The 21,184-nt window shown below is 36.5% G+C and overlaps 2 protein-coding genes across 9 annotated transcripts in view; both read left to right on the forward strand.

Moving 5' to 3' along the window:
* Positions 1 to 14,158, forward strand: part of nAChRbeta2 (nicotinic acetylcholine receptor beta2) — a 50,993-nt gene extending 36,835 nt beyond the window's left edge. For 4 of the 5 annotated variants that reach the window (XM_022077689.2, XM_087340767.1, XM_022077698.2 and 1 more), the window contains 2 exons: positions 1,599 to 1,711; positions 8,444 to 14,158. In XM_022077689.2, the coding sequence (XP_021933381.1) occupies positions 1,599 to 1,711; positions 8,444 to 8,650 (320 nt within the window). In that variant the 3' untranslated portion in view covers positions 8,651 to 14,158. Of the gene's footprint in view, positions 1 to 1,598; positions 2,488 to 8,443 lie in introns of those variants that run through there. The other variant, XM_087340766.1, reaches the window with a different exon arrangement.
* Positions 14,159 to 15,495: 1,337 nt separating this feature from the next.
* nAChRalpha1 (nicotinic acetylcholine receptor alpha1) overlaps positions 15,496 to 21,184 on the forward strand; it is a 229,371-nt gene continuing 223,682 nt past the window's right edge. For 2 of the 4 annotated variants that reach the window (XM_022079229.2, XM_022079240.2), the window contains exon 1: positions 15,499 to 15,683. The gene's annotated coding sequence lies outside the window, so the exon portion shown is untranslated. Of the gene's footprint in view, positions 15,684 to 21,184 lie in introns of all 4 variants that reach the window. The other 2 variants (XM_087340968.1, XM_022079222.2) reach the window with 2 other exon arrangements.

Genomic DNA, 21,184 nt, shown 5'->3' on the forward strand with positions numbered 1-21,184 from the left:
AGAGTAGAGTACTCTCACAGTGGAACAGTCTCCAGAAATGTACGAAATTCCAACTACATTTCGCCTTTTCTATGAAGAGAAATACTATTGTAGACTTTAATGATTCCACAATCTTGTGATAACAGACATAATTAACGAAAGTTAGCTTACAAATAGGTTTCTTAATGTTTCGTTTACGGGGGATAAAATCACGGAGTTTAAGTTAAGTGAGGCAAGATATAGATCCATGATTTGTGCTCGTCCTTTGGCTAAAGTATCAGACCTGATCCTCCACCATTGTATCTCCCGACGATACGCCCCTAGTATGTACAGTTTGCACGGGAATTATGCACACTTGTATCTGCGTCACTCGACAGTTGCGCAATGCAAATTACATTTTCTGCAATAAAGAATATCGGCAAGTGTCCAAAAACGATTTCGGAACACCCTATTCAAGCATTACAAAATCTGATAGCGACAAATTATTCCCGCTAATAGCGTCACATAGTGTAATTTAAAGATTAGACAAAGTTTTGCATTGAAAGTCGTACATCGGGGCTGTGAAATGAACCTTAGAAGCTCAAGTATTGGTAGTAAAAATTCAGAATTTATAAATTTGTCTTGCAAATTACATAGTTTGTTTAGGTTGTGTTGTTTTATATAAATGCCTAGAGTTATCTGTCAGCTGTAAAATGACGTGATTAAAGGTCTTATCGCTTTAAATGTGTATTATATGTTGTAGTTAATAGCCAAAAATGAGAAACCATTCGTTTGAGACATAGCATCCATTTGTTTTCTTCTAAACTTAGCAAATGAAGAAGTTTGTTATATAGCTGAAATATCTGACTTATAATATTACCTTATTAAGAACATTTAAAGTAAATTATTTTCACGAAAGACGTTTAACTGTCCGCCTCTTTGTCTGGCTATACATGCATAAGCTGTCTTAAACCCTAAGAAGTAGAACCTGTCTACTGGAGCTCCGTATTTATGGTGGTCCTGCTGAAATTCAGTGACGTAAGAAGTCGGACTGTCTCATAATGGAAATATTTGTTTTATAAAACACTTAGTACTCTCACAAAACACTCCACTACACTAAATTTTACTTTCTAATACATGGCAATGCCCGTACTTAACATTTTCTTTCGCATTTTTTTAAATTTACTTTATGTTATGGAAAACTTCTATTACTTGCTTCATGAATCTAGATAAAGTCAGTGAAATTAGAATTGTACGAACCAGTTCGCCTTAAACTCAGCTGTATTTTTATAGCATATTAAAAATTTAATGTCTCCGTCGCTGTGTTTTTCAGGCCAGGCTGATTTACAAATTATTTTTGAAATTTTTCGGTCGTTCGGGGACCTAACCCATAATTAAAACATTTGCAGTTACGGGAAGTAGCGACTCTGTTTATAAACTATGTTTAAGAAAGGAGACTGCTTGTAGTTTTTCAGTGACTAGACGCCTACGAACATAATATCACAATAAATCAGGTAAATAAGGTAAGATAGAAATGATACTGTGTAGTATGCTGCAGCGATTATTAGCTTGCAGTTAATTTATATTCAGAGCACGTTCCATAATTGAGCTGCTGAAGTAGGACTGACATTATGTTACAGTGACGGACTCTGATAACACCTTGCCGCGCCAGCTGTCACCAGATGTCCTGTCTGCCTTGCAGGGAGTGCGCTTCATAGCACAGCACATCAAAGACGCCGACAAGGACAATGAGGTGAGAACAACACAATCTGCATGCTTCAAGGCCACGGAAAGAATTCACTCCTCCCCCACCAGACAATAATGCGGTGCTATTACGCCAATTTAATTTTAATGATTTCTGCCTGAATTTATCAGGCTCTTCGAACGTGATTATGGAGCAGTTCAGTGAGAGGAGACATAGCTGTGTGCGTATTTCATATTTCTGAGAACACAGCTGGCACACACACATGATCTATTGTTCTTTGGCGTACTTGTGATATTTCCTGAGATAGATCTCACACGAGATGTTCTGCAAATTTGTATGAACTGAAGATATTCCACTACATCATTTCCAGCTTCTGCTCTCGACAGGCGTAATTGAAGGGTAGTTTTTGTGATGTAGCATGTACTGAATGGAAATACTTCAACCTCTATCGTATGTGACCAGATGGTATATAACTATATATTTATTTATGTTTTATTTAACTGCACCTGTCACTATCTCAGAATATATAGCGTCGAATGATAGAAAGATTAATGAATGAATAGTAAAGGATATGGAAGGAAGCGATTGTGACTTAATTTAAGGCACTGTCCAAGTACTTGTCTGGAGGGAGCGAGGAAAATCACGGAAATAAATCACCATAGCAGATAATTGAACCTGGATTCTCCCATATAGCAAGCATTAATTACTTGAGCGACTATTAGTTTCTCAACGAGGACTGTATTTAAGAAATAACACTGATGTATTTTGATGAGGGCTGTTATGTAAAATAGGTGCGATCTAAAAAATTTCGATAAAACTCAAACCATGGATGTTTGTCTTCGTTTTTATGTGTTGTGCTGTCCTGTGTACAGGTAGAGGCCTTGAGACGTGCCGATCCCTCGTCCGAGGAGTCCTACCAAATGTCTATAGATCATGCCAACGAAAAGTTGGGACCCGCAGTGCTCAGGCACTTGAAGAACGGGTCGTTCCCAGTATCCCAGTTAGAAGAAATATTTTGACATGTACAAGACAAAATATTTTCTAAATTCTGTCATTAAAATCTTAATCCAATTAATTAAATGCATTGCGAAGGAACTTTTTTGGGAGGGGAAAAAATGTAGCTGGTAAATAAATTCCATTGCTCCTTAACCAAGTCAGTTTTACTCAGTCTACTTCTTTAAACCTTGCTTCGATTGTAATGCAAGTTCGGATATCTTCTGCGTACAAACTCTCCTTCACTGAGATGTACATCTTGTCTTGTGGCATAATTAGATTTGCTCAGAATATCGCTAGGAGTCGTATAAAAGAGACTGGGAGAAATAAACCAGACGAAGAATAGAGATCGGGGACAGAGGAGCACTTTGCAACAAGAGGTCATTTCAGCAGCGCCCTTTTGTCTATTTATTTCTGTAAACCAGCGCACGCCACTGCGAGTCACGATATTTCTTCCTACAGCACGTCGTGAAACATGATCTTTTCTGCTCCCGTTGTTTCTTCAGACAGTTTTCCATGTTTAACGTCTAAGAATAAATTTTAGTTATTTTTCAGTGTATAAAAAATAGTTAATTAAAACTCGGGCAGCTGTGATTTCCTCAGACTCTCCTTTATCCTTCGGCCAGGACTTACCTTGAAACAGATTAAGAAATTGACGAAGGAAATTCATAGTGATGTGTTTCATATTATTATTATTATAATAAAGTATTCTTCAGAAAATATTAAGATTGAATAAAGCTGTATGAGAGGGTGCAAATGCAGTACGCAGAGACTAGAAAATAATTCAAAATTTTGGTAGGAACACCCGCAGGGAAGAGACCTTAGGAGACTAAGATTAAAGTTTGATATAAAGAATGTGAGGATCTGGATTAGATTCACGTGACACGGGAATGGATTTTAGTAGCGAGATTCTGTGAATATTGTAATATACCTTGGGGTTACGTCAAAGTTGGGGAATTCCTGGCTAGCTCAAGAACTGTAAACTCTTGATAAAGTCCCTAAAGGACCTACCATGAAGCTAGTCAAAGAGAATGGCGGTTCCATAAACCTGTATTTCCGTGTAACATTAGGAATGTAGTCTAAACAGAAAGCAGTTAAAAGTGAAGTTCAACAAGACGTGGACCTACCGGAGCGCGAATTGCAGTCTGCAACCACAGGAGTAGTTTCTGCGGAACAAATACGCGAACGTCTGTCAAAGTCAGTGACTGCATTCAGGACGCTGAAAATTTCCCTTCAGGCATCTGTGAAGAAAACGATTTTCGAGTAGAAAGGGAGAAGTAGGAGAAGACTAGGAATTTCATTTTGCATCCAAACTTGAATTCTCTCACTCACTTCCAATTTCATTTTCTTGTATGTGTGTGTGAAGCAAACAATAGAACAGAAAAGGATTTCTTTCTTTCTTTCTTTCTTTCTTTTACTAATCTCGCACAAAATCGCAAGGAATATATTTTCGTCTTGTCGTTATTTTACCTCAATGCCGGGACTCGGTTCGCACCGCGAATTTGAAACGTACTGGGGGAATACAAAGCATTCCCGACGAAGATACTCGCATCACCAGCCAGCCATCTAAACTCAGGTTTCCGTGTCTTAAAGGATCACTCGCGATCTCTGTAGTCCCTAAACTCATTGCATATATTTTACAAATTACAATTAACCCCGTTAAGTTCACTAGAACAGTCCAGGCTCTGTAATGTTTACTGTTCCTGTATTTTAAACAGCAGGCACCAAATAATTTTGAAATTAAATATTTATTACGTAAAAATAAATATGGCCCAAAGAGATGCGACTGAAGTTAACGTACTAAGCTGTTGGTTCATGCAGTTTATACCGGGTGTCCATAATTTTGCGGACGATTTGAAAAGCATAACGAAAAACATGTTTTTTCGAATTTGTTATAAACAAATAATCACACGCCCTTTACTTCTTCCACTAGTTTATGGACACTTTGTATTATGAAGCTAACTCGTAGCAGCCCGCAGTGTTAGCCTGTCACGCTAAAATAAGATAAAATATATAAATAAAAGGAAGAAGTAAAGAAATAAGGATAATAGGAAAGGCGTGAAGAAAGGATACACACAAAAAAGAAGTAAGGACTAAAAAAACAATTACTTTTTGTTTACATGCACGCAGACGTCTCTGCCGTTTATGATTTCCGTTCCACTTTTCTTACGTTTTGTCGGGATCTCGCAATTAACTCTCTTGTGTGTAACAGTACGGAATTCGTATATCCGCATTTTGGGCCTTTATTATATGTACCTAATGTTATTTCAACTGTTCCCCTATTTTGCACATAAGTTTCAAAGCATCCATGCACAAAATATGTGATACGCATTTCTTATCTTTATGGTGTTGGCATTCAACTTTGAAGCTGCTAACTCGGTTTGTGAGCAGAATTAATTTGAAACAGAACAACAACATGGCGTAAAGACGCCGTGTTTTATTCTATGGTTTGTCTAGGGTTAATCCTATATTGGGGCATTCTTTTTGTTTTTCTCATACATTAAGTAGGTTAGATTTTAAGTCAGCTTAACAAATTTATTTACATTCTAATATGTGAACATAATCTCGTTTGGCTACGTGCTTTAAGGTTAACGCGTCATCCTCATCTCATAAATATACATAAAATTATCCGTTATGCATTTTATTATGTTGATTCTGTAAATGGTGACATTTCATTACACCAGTATTATGTTACGACGTTTCGGGAGTTGGCTGTTGTCGTTATACTGATAAATTTCTTATAACTTTATTATTATTCTTAGCGACAGTGATGGGGTTCGAACTCGGAATGTTTCATATGTTAGGCTAGTGTGCTTACCAATAGATCATCAGAGTTTGTGTGAAGTTTATTTTCTGCCATTTATGTCAAAACCTTAAAAGCTGTGTCTATGTTCTACATGTAATACTGTGTTGTGCATACGCTGAAGTAATCTAGCTCGCTCGATATTCTCAGTTTATGGAAGAGACAATTGTTTTTAAATATGAGGTGCAAATAAAGAATTAATTATATTTCTACAGTATTAGACTGGGATTTAGTACTTAGTACATTGAATCACACATTTTTATGCTTTTATTTCATTAGAAAGATAAATTTACCACGGGCATTGCGTTATTTGAAATGTCAAATATGGAAGTAATGTACTGTATCTTTCTCCTGAGGGAGCTTCGCTAAATGACTCGTGGTTGGGAGGAACTCCAGGCTTCCAGGACTTCCTTCAATCCTTCTCGTCGTCTCTGGGAAGACCCTTGATGACTTCCTCCCAACTATGTGCTAACCTTTATACTCTCTGTCCTACGTGTTTCCAATCTCCGTGTACTCTGCTCGTTTTTATCCTTCTCATTCGTTATCTCAAACTGTTCTTCCATTTCCGTGGAGAAAACTGCATTTTCTAACAAGTTTATCTTCTGTTATGTTCAGAATTTCTGGCATAATTCAAGTTTTAATTGCTGTTCAAAAATGAGAATCTGATAATGAATGCAGAAGATGGCCACCCTTAATCCGTATATTTGGCTGCATCTGACGTGGTTTAATGTGAGTAGACTCTTCTGAGATACACGAATGTACAGATCCGTTTTATCTGATTATTCTTTTAAAATCGTTTTTAAGAAAACGATGTAACAAAAATGAAACAACTTTAAACTGAGTAATGAAGTAGTTCGTAATGTGCACTGTTTATCAGATATTAGGTGATTAAATGAAGGAGAATGAGATGGGCTGGACATGTAGCATGCATGGGAACGATGTGTGCGACATTAAGATTTATAATCGTAAAACCTGAATAAAAGAGACTACTCTTGAGACCTAGATAAGGGAAGGGAAAGGTTTTTAAAAAGAATTTTAAAGAGATATCTCTTCTCTCCTCTCGAAATCCCTTCCTTGTTCCAGCTGATGGAGGTACGAATACTATCATCTGAATACCGACCGATGCCTAATGAATACAACAGAGAGGCACATGTGCATCGTTTATGACCTATCTTTCCTTTTATAGGTTATGTACGAGACTTTCCTCGTGGGAAACGTGTCAGAAATCGATTGTTACTGAACTATGCTGTATACGAGGCTGCCTACGTTGCCTCCCTTTATAGCGTCCGTACGATCCCATCAAAGTTTATTTTTCTTCAAACGGGAGCTGATACTGCAGTCCAGTCCCTTCCCCCTCGCAGTATCAAAATAATTCGGTCTTCCGGAGATGAGGAGGACATTCGTTCTTTCTAAATTAAAAACAGCCGAGCTTCAAAATACAATATTAGCTACACTTTTTGAATGAATTGTCAGATACCGTCTGTTTAAATTTAGAAACGCCGACACGATACCAGCTGTTGGAAAATATACCATGTGAGACACCATGAACACGTAGCGGAAGACAGCAATAAATATGCGATCACAGGATTTTGGAATTGACAACATAGCCTTTGCTCAGTGGATGTGAATGTCACCCCAGTGAAATATAAATAGGTCTACGGCTGCCTTAATACTCCAAAACGTGACTATAAATTGTGAACGGTGACATAGCAGACAAGAGAGAGTCGTATATTGCTGTAATCAGCAGGTAACATTAATTCTTTACGATTGAACTCAGTTTCAAGGCGCATTCGACTGGAACGGGTAAGATAAGTTGAAGGTAAATCCTTCGCTGCATGCGGGTTGCTTTATCGATATTTCCTTCATCTGCTAAGGTCGACAAGTACTAAGTATCTGCTACAAACCCAAGGTGGTTTTCTGAAATGTTAATGTCAAAATATTTATGTTAACGAACTGATTATTAAACCCAAAGATTCAGTATTTTTTTACCAGAACCTCCCATTGATCAAGATACTGACCAATCTCCAGCTACCTCTTTGCCTCAGAACCTATCCTCTTACTATCTACTTAATGCCATCCTTGCATACATTTCTTGGTCGTTTTAATGACTTCTTTCCAATCTGCTTTATCACGAAAATGTTGTATGTATGTGTATTTACTTTTTATCCATTCGAACTATATATGTAATTCATCGCAATCTCCCATATTTTGTGCCATAACAATATTATTGACGTTACGAAGCTTTTACAAAAACTGAAATAATTAATGCTCAACCAAACAGACCAACTATAATTTTATTCTGGATGTATGGCACGTCACTTTACTGATAGCTCTGTTGTTAAATATTAGAATGCCGTAAGGCATTTCTTTCGTAATATGTTATGCAGTTAATATTTCTGGAATGCCTAGTTTGACGAATTTTTATCGCGATGTACAGCAGCATGTTTTGAAGAAACTTTCTGTGCAGTCACATGCGAGCCGACTTTACAATATATTTTGTAGTTTATTGCTAACGCATTTTTAATATCTGTTTGCAAGTCTCCTTTGTGAAGTAAATTTCATTCTCATGGATTTTCACTCCGATGCACGGACAATATCGAACACGCTAGACTTGAGATTCTAACGGCGGTGAACATATCCGTTGTGGTCTTCTAGTTTGTGATTTTGTTATCCTGAAGATGCAGGCGATAGCTTTCTACGAAACGTTGCTAACCACATACAGGACGACGAAGCACGCCAGATTGTATCAAACAGTCTCCATGAACGAATTCATTCTTCAGAAGCCAAAGTCGCTCAGATGCTCGACTTTTATGGTACACTAAGATTCATTACTCTCTCTTTCCAACAACCTGCTAATGCATCCTGTCTTGTACAATATGGATCCGGTCCGCATCGTCACAACGTATTTATCTAAGATCCGTTTTAATTAATAAATCTACACTACTGACAGTTTAAGAGAAATGCTTATGACGTGCTTGTTGCAGATTGTTGAAGATTGGAAGTACGTGTCGATGGTACTTGATCGCTTCTTCCTCTGGGTGTTTACGCTCGCTTGCATCGGGGGAACCTGTGGAATTATTTTCCAGGCGCCGTCACTCTACGACAAGCGCAAGCCGATTGACGAAGTACTGTCCGGGATTCCTCTGCGTAAGAACAACTTTCAGGTGCCCCAGGATGACTATGAAAACTGATAATCAGGGCACTGTCACAACACCACAACGTCACGGACTAAACAGGATATAATAATTTTCAAGTTTTACAGTTTTAGTATGTTTGTAAGAAATGGCGTTGCCTTTGAAGAATATTGACAAACCTTTCTGTAAAATGTATTTTCAGATACAAAGTCATTGTATTACTTGGTGAGATTTCAAGTTCTCACGGCGACTGGAAGACGGTTTTCCGATGGGATGTTGCGCTCTGTGTTGTGGTTGAGGGTGAACCGACATTTTCAGTCACGAGCGAAAAAGTTGCTTCAGATTTTGGAACAAATCAAACAAATCAGAAGCTTCATCAAACCAATGGGTGAGAGGTGAAGGGTTGGAATGAGGACAAACTGAACAAGTGTGACAAAAGGGGAGGAGATTTAGAATTATTGGAAAATCAGAAAATGCAACATGTGGAGTGAGAATACTAAAGAATGAAACTACAGAGAAGAGATAAAAAGAAAGGGAGGGAAAATAAAGAATAAACAAAAATAAAATTATATAAAAGTAGATAAATGAATACCAGGGGGAATTACGGATACGGGCCCGACATGCAAAAGAGGGAAGAAACAGCCCTTATAAAGGCTGACGGGACCAACAGTGATCAGAGGAAACAGAGGAAGTTAAATATAAAATGAACGGGGACAATTTAAGGGGACATGGGATAAATAAATAGAATTAAACAGCTGGGAGGGGTAAAAGGGGAGATGTGTACCAGAGTTCATTCCAGAAAACAGTAATCTTCATTACATTTTCTGTAAATTGTAATTTCGACATGGTCTAATGGTCATATGTTATTTAAATTATTCTTCACGAAGGAAGAATAAGATATTTAGAATAACGGAATTTGATTTTTTAAATTACACATGGTTGAACATAAATGTTTACCATACTGAAGCTCAAAAACAGAATTAGAATAATCAATACATGGGTAAATATTGTTTCTAAACTTGTTAAACGTGGCATTTTTCAATAACTAGAATTGGGGGTAGAAGTTTAATGTTGGTTCAGAAGTGGTTTAACATTCGTATGCGAATAATCAAGACATATGAATGCTGTGTGACAGCACACATATCCAGATAAATGGCCTGGATGTCTACTGGGATTAATGTAACCTGGGAGGTGTTTGCTAGGAGGCCTCCCGAATCCTTTAGGTACTGCTATTAACCAACTTTGAAGAACGTAATCTTCTCAAGTAACTATTTCCAAATGCTGCGATGAAGAATTCGAACTTTCTTCCGTGTTTCACAGTCGTATGAAAGAGAACCTTTAACATTGCTATTAAATATTATTAACTTCATTTTAAGGAACATATTTTTGCTGGCACTTGGTATAAATGTACACAAATTCATGCGGGAATAAAATGTATTTTCTTCCTTTGCGTTAGGTTATGTTCTACAACTTTCACCTAATCAAAATTTCCGTGACTCAGAGCGAGAAATGAATGCTGTAGCTGGTACATTGTGCCCTTGGGAACAAACTCTTCGTCATATTGGAAGTTATTTTCGAGGTTTACTGCGTGTCTGTGCTGTCTGCTGCTTCCGGTTTGTTCTCACTACTACATTTCTTGGTAGTCACGAAATAATACGAATTCAATAACGTTGTGAACTTTTGTGTATATTAATACATTTAAATATATAAGATTATTTAGGATGTGTGCAACTTTCTCTTTAGATCCAAAATAATAAAGAGAATATTCACATTTTATCGCGCGTTGCATATGTTGTAATAAAATTTTATAAAAATACGCTTGTAATTATCCATGATGCATGCTTTGGAGCTTTGTCTGTAAATATGAAATAGACATTGAGTTCGTTAGAAAGAAAAATGTATGTATGGAATAAATTATTCGTTATACGTATGTTGACATGCAAACGTATCTTCCTTAAGAGTGTGAAGAGTGTCGAAATTTATTTAGGCGTTACATTTTTTATTTGCTTGTGGTAAATAAATCTACCCAGAATTAGCGTGCATCTCCACTAAATTATATTTGTACGATGGATATCGACGTTTGGTTTTCGCTTATCGAAAGTTCAAAAGCAGATGCTGTGGCGATCTGTTCAGCTCTTTTTAGAATCCCGTTGTATTAAGAGTGATGTTGACCCGTGTCTGTTATTGTTTTTATGGAAATTTAAGATGTACAGGAAGAAGGAATATGTTAATTCAAAGTGGTTCAATACAGGAAGGATCACTGTTTTAATAAAAGAGCAATTGAATTTATCTAATAACAATGTTATTGAATGTAGTATAATATATTAATTTCATGTTAGTGAGTTAACAGTTTTAATAAACTTGTTCATCATAATGTGTGCATTGTGGAAGGGAAAAAATTATAAAAGTTCGAACGTTGTTTAAACTCGTTATGTCTTTAGGGCTTATCCATAAACTGCATATGAAACGTAACGTTAAATAGAGGCTTTAAGGTATAATACTCTGCCTCAGTAAGCCTAATAACATAAGCCTAGGACATTAAACTATTAAAGCAAGTCAACAAAGTTATAATCTTTAAGTTTTAAAGTATAAAATGATACGCTTCTATATCTTAAATGAAGGAACTCATGTTAAATAAATATAAATTGAGTTATAGTTGTGCGTGATATTTTATGAGGGAAATTTTGCTTATACAAATTCTAAACGGCGTGTTAATGTAAATTGTTCTTCGAAAAATGATTATATTTATTTTTCGGTCACAGACTTCCAGACTTAGAAATATAACATGCTAATTGGAGTGTTTCCCGAATTATAAAGATGATTGTTCTGATAACAAGATCTAATATCTCAATCGCATACTAAACTTATGCAAAGCGTAATCCCATAACTTTTATTCTACTGAACGTATTTTATATTAGGCTATGTTTTACTGCCTTAAGAAGTTTATACAAAACGTTTGTAAAATATTAACGTTTGATTCTCCTTTTACGAGTTTGAACCACGTGGTAGTATGGAAAATGGATGCTGTAAAGTAGTTGACGTTAATAATTAAACGAAATCGGGTGTTTGAATTCGAATGTTAGAGTGTTCAATGATGTTAGCTCTTCAATAAGATTACAGTGCGTGATGTTCCAGATTTATGGCACAATCGGTTACGAAGTATGACATTACAAAGTTAACTTTCTAATGATAAAGCGTCATATATAATAAAGAGGTTTCTTAGAATTATGTTATAAATATTAATAATAAAGAAAAATAATATAAATATTTGCTGTAATATTTATGACCAAATAAAATAAAATACTTAGTGTGAATGTAGTACAGCAAATTAAAAGTGTTGTAGAATTGTAAAATGTAACAATTTTGTAAAGTTCGAATATATTAATAACATTTACATTAAAATTAAACGTTATACATGAATTAAGTAAAAGTCAATAAACAAATACATATAAATATAGGCATAATAAAAGATTAGTTTCTTAGAGAATTAGTAAGTGTTCGGGAATATCACGTGGCTCCCATAAGGGCCGACTGCCGGTCTCCTGAGAATCGATTTTAGTATCGCGAGAGACATCGATAGGTCCCACGACTATGTCTCTGTATGGAGGTTCAGTTTTATTGGAGTGAAATAATATGTTTTTATCACCATAACTGGGACAGTAAAGATGATTGAGGGTTGTGAGAGTCACAGGGGTGTCACACAGTTCGCAAAGTAAGGTCCTGCCAGGACTTCTTATACCAATGCAGGGCAAAGGACACCGATGGGTAGTGAAACGAAAATTAAGTTAGGAAAAAATCACTTGGGAGCCAAAGTTATATATACATATAATAGCTGTGGTGTGTAATCTTAAGCGTGATTTCTTTTAGATTTAGGCTAAAGGGTTTATGCGTGATAGTAGGAAGTTCTATAAAAACTGCTGCACTCCACTGCAGCTGATATATTAAATTCATTCACACCTCTCGAGATCAAAACGTTTGGATTGAAGATTACAGGAATTCAGTATAAAAATATCCGGTGGCACAGATCTGAGGAATGTGTTGTCTTTATTCAACGTACAATGTACTGAAATGTATGTTCTCACCGCGCGAGGCATGCAGCAGGTTAGTCTGAAGTAAAACTGCTGACCTCATAATGATGAATTATGATCTACTAACAAATATTGCCTATTTACGCACACATGAATTTGCATATTTATGTAAATATATTTGTTAGACTCATCGTGTAAGAATATTATGTTTACGACTGGAATTTAACACCCAGTAAGAATTTAACTCTGATTGTACTTTTACAAACTGTTCAAAATCTGTAAATTTAGGGAATATGATGATTGATTACTTTACACTGAATGTTTATTTAATTTAAATATTTATGAATATTAATATTATTACAGACATTATTGTACAATCAATATTTATTATATGGTAGGTTGGGAACCTGAAGGGAAGAGACCATTCGGAAGGTGTAAGTATAAAATAGGAGGATAATATTAAAGTGGATCTTCGAAATAGGGTGAGAGAGTGTAGATTTGATTCATGTGGCCCAGGACAGGGATTACCTCCAGCCTCATATGACCACAATAATAAACCTTTAGGTCCCATAAAGTGTCATGAAGTTTTTGACTAACCTTGTGATTCAACCGATCAAATAGGACTGTGCTCCATGCACTTAGTATGGGAAAAAATAGAGAAAGTAACGTTAGAGATTATAATATATACAATTATAAATATTTCGTAACGAAAATTTCATGTAGGCCCTAATTAGGTATAGATTACGCGGTTATTCCATTTCCATCAGAAATGGTAGTTGCTTTATTGATCTGCGAAAAGGAATGCGTACTATCTACGAATTTTTGCCTTCTCAGCTTAAGTTGACATTTTAGTGCCATGTCAAAAGTTTCGCTTCTATTTGCCATATTTGGAGTTAACGTCACTTTTCTCGCATGTTACAGTTGAAATTAAACCTTCCAATGATGTAAGTTTCTGTACGTCTTTTTGTTTTTATTAAATAAATGCTTAAAACCGTTCAGATAATTTGTGTATCAGAAAACACAGCGGCTGATGTTATGTCCAGTATTAACGATCCACATTCCAATGAGGTTAATGTTTTGCGCTTGGCTTTAGTAATAAAACAACAGTATAGGAAGTACAGCGAGGTATTACGTTACATTTCAGTGTTATGTTAGCTAAGGACATGCAATTTGCAAGCTGCTTTAATTATTATAAATTATTGATTGAAGTATTAAAGCGTCATAATTTAAGGCCACAAATAAAAGTCATGTCCTTTAAATGCCAGCTAATATGTGAATATACTTGCTTATAAAACGAACTTGAAGAAAAAAGTTGATTTATATTTCCATACAAGTTCATTGACAATACGGACTTTAAAATCGGGAATTTAGCTAGAAACAGACGTAATATCTTTCATTTATACAAATCGATTTACAATTCTGAGTCGTCTCTACTTCCTGAACTGACTGTTTATGTAGTCCTAGTAGTATCTATTCGTAGATACTCTTCAGTTGTAAACATGATAACATACTAGTTAATAAAGTAATTGTAGTTTTATTGTCATGTTTGAAATGTTACCCAATTCTATCTGTTCTTGAAATAGCTATTGAATCTCATACTTTGTTGCTTGTAATATGTTACGTTAAAAATGTTAATTTTTTGGTGAGCGTTAATTTATTCGATAGATTGTACAATTTTGTATTATAAGTATCAAATTTTTAAAAAAATTAAATTCTTTCATCAACTGAAATTTTATTTGTAATAAATTTAAGACGCAATGCTTTTATTATCGTGTTAATAGTTCTTAATTTAACTGCAGTTAATCAACAAGAGAATACAAACATGGAGTTGCAGTTGATAACATACACACGCGCGCCCGTTTTTAATCTAGGCAGAACTTCATGATTAATTCTGCAAGAGTATGAAATGCAGTCTCTAACGTTGAAGGAAGAAAGCAGGCAATTTAGAATATATTACTGCGTAAAGAAGAACCTTAAAACCTACATAAATTACCTGATATTGTTAGGATGCGGTAGACAGGGCAGGCCATGCGACTAGAATGACGATTAGAATTTAGGCAGGAAAACTTTTGAGGAAACGCCCACTTCAAGACCGGCAGAGACCAAAAGTTGGATCTTAGGAAGATTGGTTGTAAGGACGGGAAGTGGATGGATATAGCTAAGGATCGTGTTCACTTCAGGTTCTGGTAATTTATGTGTTATGATTAGGAGGTAGTTAAATAACGCACTTAAGAATCACCCCTTCCTTAGGTTTTAGCATTACGTAAGTCAAATTAATTACAAAGTAAACTGACAACGAACTAAAGCAATGACGAGCTGCCTGATAATTTTCCGAGCTGTCAATACCTTTTCAGTTCTAGAGGAATTTAATGATTTTTAAAGAAATAATTCGATATAATTCGATATGACGTTCTTCTTCAGAAGGTAATATCATAATTCAAAATAAAAGAATATCAGATTAGGCCCTCAGGCGAAGTGGCCATTACAATTATTTGGGTCTTAAGGAAGAGATATACTTTTATAAGTGCGTGTCAGCTTTTATCAATGTCTGTCAAATGACTCGGTGGCAAAAACCAAAATCAAAGACTCGCTACAATGTAGTGTCATTTAGAATTTTGATGAAGTATGCGGGCTTTCGTAATCTATATTTTGCTATAGTTAACTCTCAGACGAACATTCTGGGATAAGAACGTGTTTTTAATTCGGATGGATCGATTTTGACACGTTTCGCGGAGTTTTTTTTGTTTCCCCGAGCCCCAGTTGCGTACATCTCACATTACAAGGCCAATAACTATATTAGCAGCGGATGGCAGAAGCAGCTGCAGCAGGGAACTTTAGTTCTTATTGCACAGCGCCCCTGAAACTAGATTTCAATGTCACGTTATCATACGTCACCGAGATAGACAGAATGTGGAGGGGAGAGGAGGGGAATAATGGCACGAGACAGTAGTACCTCGTGGAGAAGTGCATGTGGCGGGTGGAATGTTTTTGTGTTGTTTGTGTTTTATTATAGAAAGAGAAGATAATCAGTGCATAGGAAATGTCAACACTCTGACTGAAAGGTAGGTGGAAAGATAATATATTTACGTGTTCCTTTCCTTAATGAACTGAAATCCAGTGCTGAAAAGTATTCTGTGTAAGCGGCATGGAACACGGGGCAGCCATGTTGGAGGGAAGCCATTATTATTTATATATCAGTTACGTTGATTTGCTTACCTAATGCAGTCATTTTATGCAGAGGTCATAAATTGATTATCCTTCATTGTTTAAACGTTTAGGCATTCTTTAAGAGTTAATTAACAGAACGTACAGGTTGGCAATGTTAATTAAGAGGACAAACCGAACGAAGCGTGCGAGGGGTTAGTAACCTTGCTTTTTATTCGGGACATGCTGGCTTCAGATCTCTGTCAGGAGACCAGCCGTTCTGAGGATTTTGTTGTTTTCCTCAGTCTTTTTCAAGCAAATGGGACACCACCGCTTCTTTCCAGAAAGTTTGCAAGTCAGCCATTGGTTTTGCTCTCATTCGGCATTATAAAGTTTTACATTTGATTGCGTCATAAAATAAAGCAAAAGTAATTAATTAATCAGAGCACAAGATTGTACAACGAAAGAGAAATTGGAGAACTTGTATGGAAACACATTCTTAAATTTTACATTTAATAATATTTTTAGATGTAAGCTTCGTAATAATGTGTTTTAAGTTACTGAAGTAATCACACGCAGACCTGAAGCAATGGCTGGGAGTTCTATGTAATTCGTTCGGTGGCTTCTTTGTTTGTGACAGGCCTGTCTGTGGCTTGCTGCTGAATGGGCCATTGCCCCATTTCACAGTTCTGAGAAAATGTCATTTAGATTTTCACCTCGTTTTGTTCAACTGTTATGACAGTGGTTTAACTATTGAATGGAACGTGTCGTAGATAACATGTCCTGGGCGGAAATTTATTGTCTGCAGGTGAAATAACATCGGCGTTTTTATGAGTGTCACTCTTGCATATCTAATATAATGAGATAGTACGTCCCTAAAGAAGTAATCCCCTAAGATTATGGTTTTAGATTCTTGATAGTAATTATTTTGTTAAAGTACCAGCAACAGCATTTAGAAGCGTATTTACTGTGGAATGGAAACATTTGATTTGTTTGTAGAGACGAAGCCAGTGTGCTTTGAGAACTGCCTTAATACAGCGTCCACTCGTATTGCACATGCGTATTCAACAGTGTTGGTTGTTGCAGTTACTTGCAGACTTATGTTAAAGTAACAGTTTTTTTTAACTTTTCCTCTTTATACTAAAACTTCATGGAAACAGCTGTATGTTTAAATAGACACAGAGCTAGTAGCGACATCCAACGAAGTTACTGTATTAACTAAATACGTTATAATAATGCCACGATTTTAGAAATTCTAATTATTTAATGCTTGTATTATGAAGAAAATTTTTGGGAAGTACGTGAAAGAACGTGCCTTTAAAATGTTAATTAAATTAACAGATAAGCGAGTATCAAGCATTTACGGTTCCACAGACATAACGCCATAGATTCAATTTTCCAAAATGTAAGGACGTTATATCTGCTCTGCCTTACGTCATCAATGCTTTTGGGTGCATAAAGATGAAAACTGGAACAAAGGACGTGGAGAAGAGACAAGGGAGTATCGGTAAAAGATATCGCTGCAGGAGGAAATGGGTTTTATGGGCTATACAAACGTTCGGACGTATTATTATTTAATGTATTTGGTTTTGTGTAACGATATAATGTTTCCAGTCTAATGAATCCACAAATTTCCGGGAACATTCCCAGAATACGTGCAATTTGTTTGTGAGATAAACTGATATCTGTAAGGGTGTAGAATGACAATAGGTTGTCAGAGCACTTGATTGTTTATCTTGTGCTCATAATAAATTACCATAGGTTGCCATGAATAATTTATATTAACATAGGAATGAATATATCTACCAAAGTCGTGTAGTGTACGTGAATGTTCTGCAAATGACAATTAAAACTGATCTTTCGGAGATTGAATGTAGGACTGCACAAACTGAGAATAAAATGTGTCCAAAGCACAACTGTGGACGGACAGCCAAACAAGACACGCTGAACTGAAAGTAAATTTTTTTTTCTAAATATGTCCCGTTCGTGTGGGCGGAGTAAATAGCACGCATAGGGGAGATAAAGAAAGCATAAATGGTTTTGTTTGGAAATTCTGAAAGGAAGAGACCGCTCGGAAGACCCAGGGGTAGATGGGAGGATAATTTTAATGGATCTTCAAATAATATTTTTAGGGGTGACGATTGGATTAATCTGGCGGAAGATGGAGATGAGTGGCGGCCTCTTGTGAACAAAGTAATGAATCTTCGAGTTCCATATAAGGCGTGTAGGTTCTTGACTAGCTGAAAAGTCCTGCTGCAAACATTATATCTGCGTTTATTTAACGCTGTAAGCTGCTAGTTGTGTACTGAGGCAATGGGAGAAACAAAGACATAAAATTTATGTAAGCGTTGAATTTGTTTACCATTCGTTCCTCTTTTCGTGTTTAATGAGAGGCAATATTGTATGCAAACATTTCTGCGGTGCAGCAACCACATTTGTATTTCTTGGAGACGAAGTTCCTGTCTTACAGAAACTGAGCCCAACGCCCACTGCACAAATCTTTCCACATCATGTACACTGCGGTACGAAAGGAACTCATTTTTCCTTGTATTCTGTCACATTATTTCGAGTTTATTCAAGCCAGGCTTTATTCTGACCCAATATGTAGAATTTTGTGTAGTAAAACTGTCACTCACATGCGAAGGAACCTTTGTGTTGTCATACACGTCCACATTTCTACGCAGCGTAACTTAGAGTAAGCTGCTTTAGTTCAGCAGGCGAGAATTTAATATGTTCTTCATGCATGCTGCATGCCCTGTTCATATTATCCTTGATTAATTTTCAAGTGGTAATTGTGTGGATGAATTGTTAGCACTGCATTTCGGCCTTTTGAGATTGTAATGGGGAAGGAGAACAATGATATCAAATCTAAAAGTTCTTGACGATGGTGAAGAGTCATTTGAATAAAAATTTCCTTGGATATTATCCATCGTTTAGTAAAATATAAAACGTAAAACGACGTTTCGGAGATGGGACTCTAGTAAAATATAAAACGTAAAACGACGTTTCGGAGATGGGAACCTGAAGACGGAGATAGAGTCCCATCTCCGAAACGCCGTTTTACGTTTTATATTTATATTTTACTAGAGTCCCATCTCCGAAACGTCGTTTTACGTTTTATATTTTATATTTTACTAGACGATGGATAATATCCAAGGAAATTTTTATTCAAAAGAGAACAATGATGTTTGTTCAAATAACGACAAAAGACTCTCATTAATGATTTCTATTTTTCGAACGAAGTACGTAACCCTCAAACATTGTTTGAGTTCCATTACAGCAAATGTAGTTAAAGATGCATCTAACAAAAGGTGTTTAATAAAATATACTACAGGGAACGAACAGGAGCTAACGCGTCCTTGTCTTGAAAAGATACACTTTCAAAATATATTTCAGGCTTCTTGTCATTGTTCTGGAAACACCAGTGCGATAGACTTGCATATTTTAACAGTAAAATTCTTCAGTATGAAAGAGTTGAGCAAGAACTCACATCTGCTAAAACAGTCTTGTTAAAGTCTGTCCTTGTTGCCTTCTTTTTGCGTGTTATATAAACAAACTCAACAACTGTGAAGAAGAGACGCCGACCGGGGACACTTTACCTTTCGTTTGTTCTGAGAGTAAATCGGAGTTTAACTCAGTCTTTTCTCCTACCCACCCTCTCTTTTACGACGTGCCGGAGAATCGCTTCACTCTCACCGTTTACCAGCATAACCCCTTCATCTAACAATACCTGAAATTAGAAATTCTCTTGCAGATTACAACGGATCAGCGGTTTCTTAGAATGGGAAAAGTTTCCCCCCGTGTCTGACTGATTCTTTCTACTCGAAGATAGAAAACGTGCAGTGCATGCTGGATCTTTCTCTCTCTCTCCCCCCCCCCCCGGTGTTTTTTTTCGAACCGACGGCTCTTCTACTAATCCGTAATGTAGAGTCACAGCCCCAAGGATTCTTACTAATTGATCGATCAGTTGAATAGGTCCACGAACAGCACTTCTGCTGCTACGAGATTTTTTATGATCAAGTGTAAGGGAGAGAAACATAAGTAAATGGGCGTCTGCCATCGAGAAAAAATGTTTTATAGTTCAGTTGTTACTTTGCATGTTTATTTATTTCAGATGCAAATGTGTAGTTTTAAACGTAATACAGGTATCACGTTGCGGAAAATCATAAATTGTTTTTTCTTGCATTTTGATAGAAATTATCCTTATCGACAGATGTAACAAGTAATATATATAGCCTAGAAATTTTCATAATATCGGTAAATTTAGATTGTCATGTTCTGAGTCAGAAAGTTACTACAGTTAATCCTACTGATGTCGCGAGATTATCAGCAACAATACTTTCTATCTTAGGTAGTTGATAGTTTTGTTGTCAGTCTTCTGAGCGGGTTAGCTGAGCCGAAATTAAAAATGAAAGAAACGTGTGACATGTCAGCCTCTGCAACCCCATGACCTACAAAAATGCAGTCCAAAGTCAGTCGCGTTTTTACGTTCAGGACGTGGGAAGGTTTATCCCCTGCACTTTAAATTTAGAATGTCTGTGAGGGCGTCAGACAGATGTGTTGAGGTGAGTGCTTGGTCCAGAGCTAGAGGAAGTAAAACGGATTATTTGGCAAAATAACTTTATATGAAACTTCATAATCTGTAAGTGATAGTCTGGGTTGTGACGCTGTGTATTACATTAGGTGATTACCAGTGTTTCGGAGGAAAGTATTATCTCCATCTTCACGGGAAGCGATTTACAAGACCACACGGCGCCACAACCAAGAATACAACAATCGACAACTTTATTTTCTAGGGTAACCAGGGCTGTGGAGTCGGAAGCAATTTTGGGTGGAGTCGGTAAAAATGTACCGACTCCGACATCGATATAAAAACCTAACAACTATTTCTATACCGTGTGAGTCGCCGGCTACCTCAAGCTTAGGGAGATTCAACGACGCGTTGAGCCACATGGTGCGGGAATAAGGGTCTATTTATATAGGAACGTAAAGATAACGACACGAGCCCTTGCCGATTTTTCAGAAATTATTATTCAACGTTTTTCAATGGAACTGTTTAGGAAAAATATCGTTGGAGACGTAAGTTGGGCGAGACTCGTTCGTGGAACGGACGAGTTCGGAGTCAATATAAAGTTTACGTTCCTATATAAATAGACCCTTATGCTTTGTAACTTTGGCTACGTTGCCTTAAGAATACAAACTGTTTACAAAACAACCGATTTCTGCAATAACCATTAGACGTATATTTAAATATTTGTTATAAGGTTAAAAAGTAGGCTGATGATTCACGTGGTGGTGAATCTCTTATGGTGATATTTACCATTTTCGTTGGTTTATCCTTTTTAATATATATTGAGCTTTTATGAAGGAGTCGGGGTCGAAGCCGGAGTCGGAGTCAGAGATTTTAGTACCGACTTCA

The sequence above is a fragment of the Zootermopsis nevadensis genome, unplaced genomic scaffold (assembly GCF_977971745.1).
Source record: "Zootermopsis nevadensis isolate Lab colony 2312 unplaced genomic scaffold, Znev_1.0 Znev_ptg000061l, whole genome shotgun sequence".
NCBI classification, from domain to species: Eukaryota; Metazoa; Arthropoda; class Insecta; order Blattodea; family Termopsidae; genus Zootermopsis; species Zootermopsis nevadensis.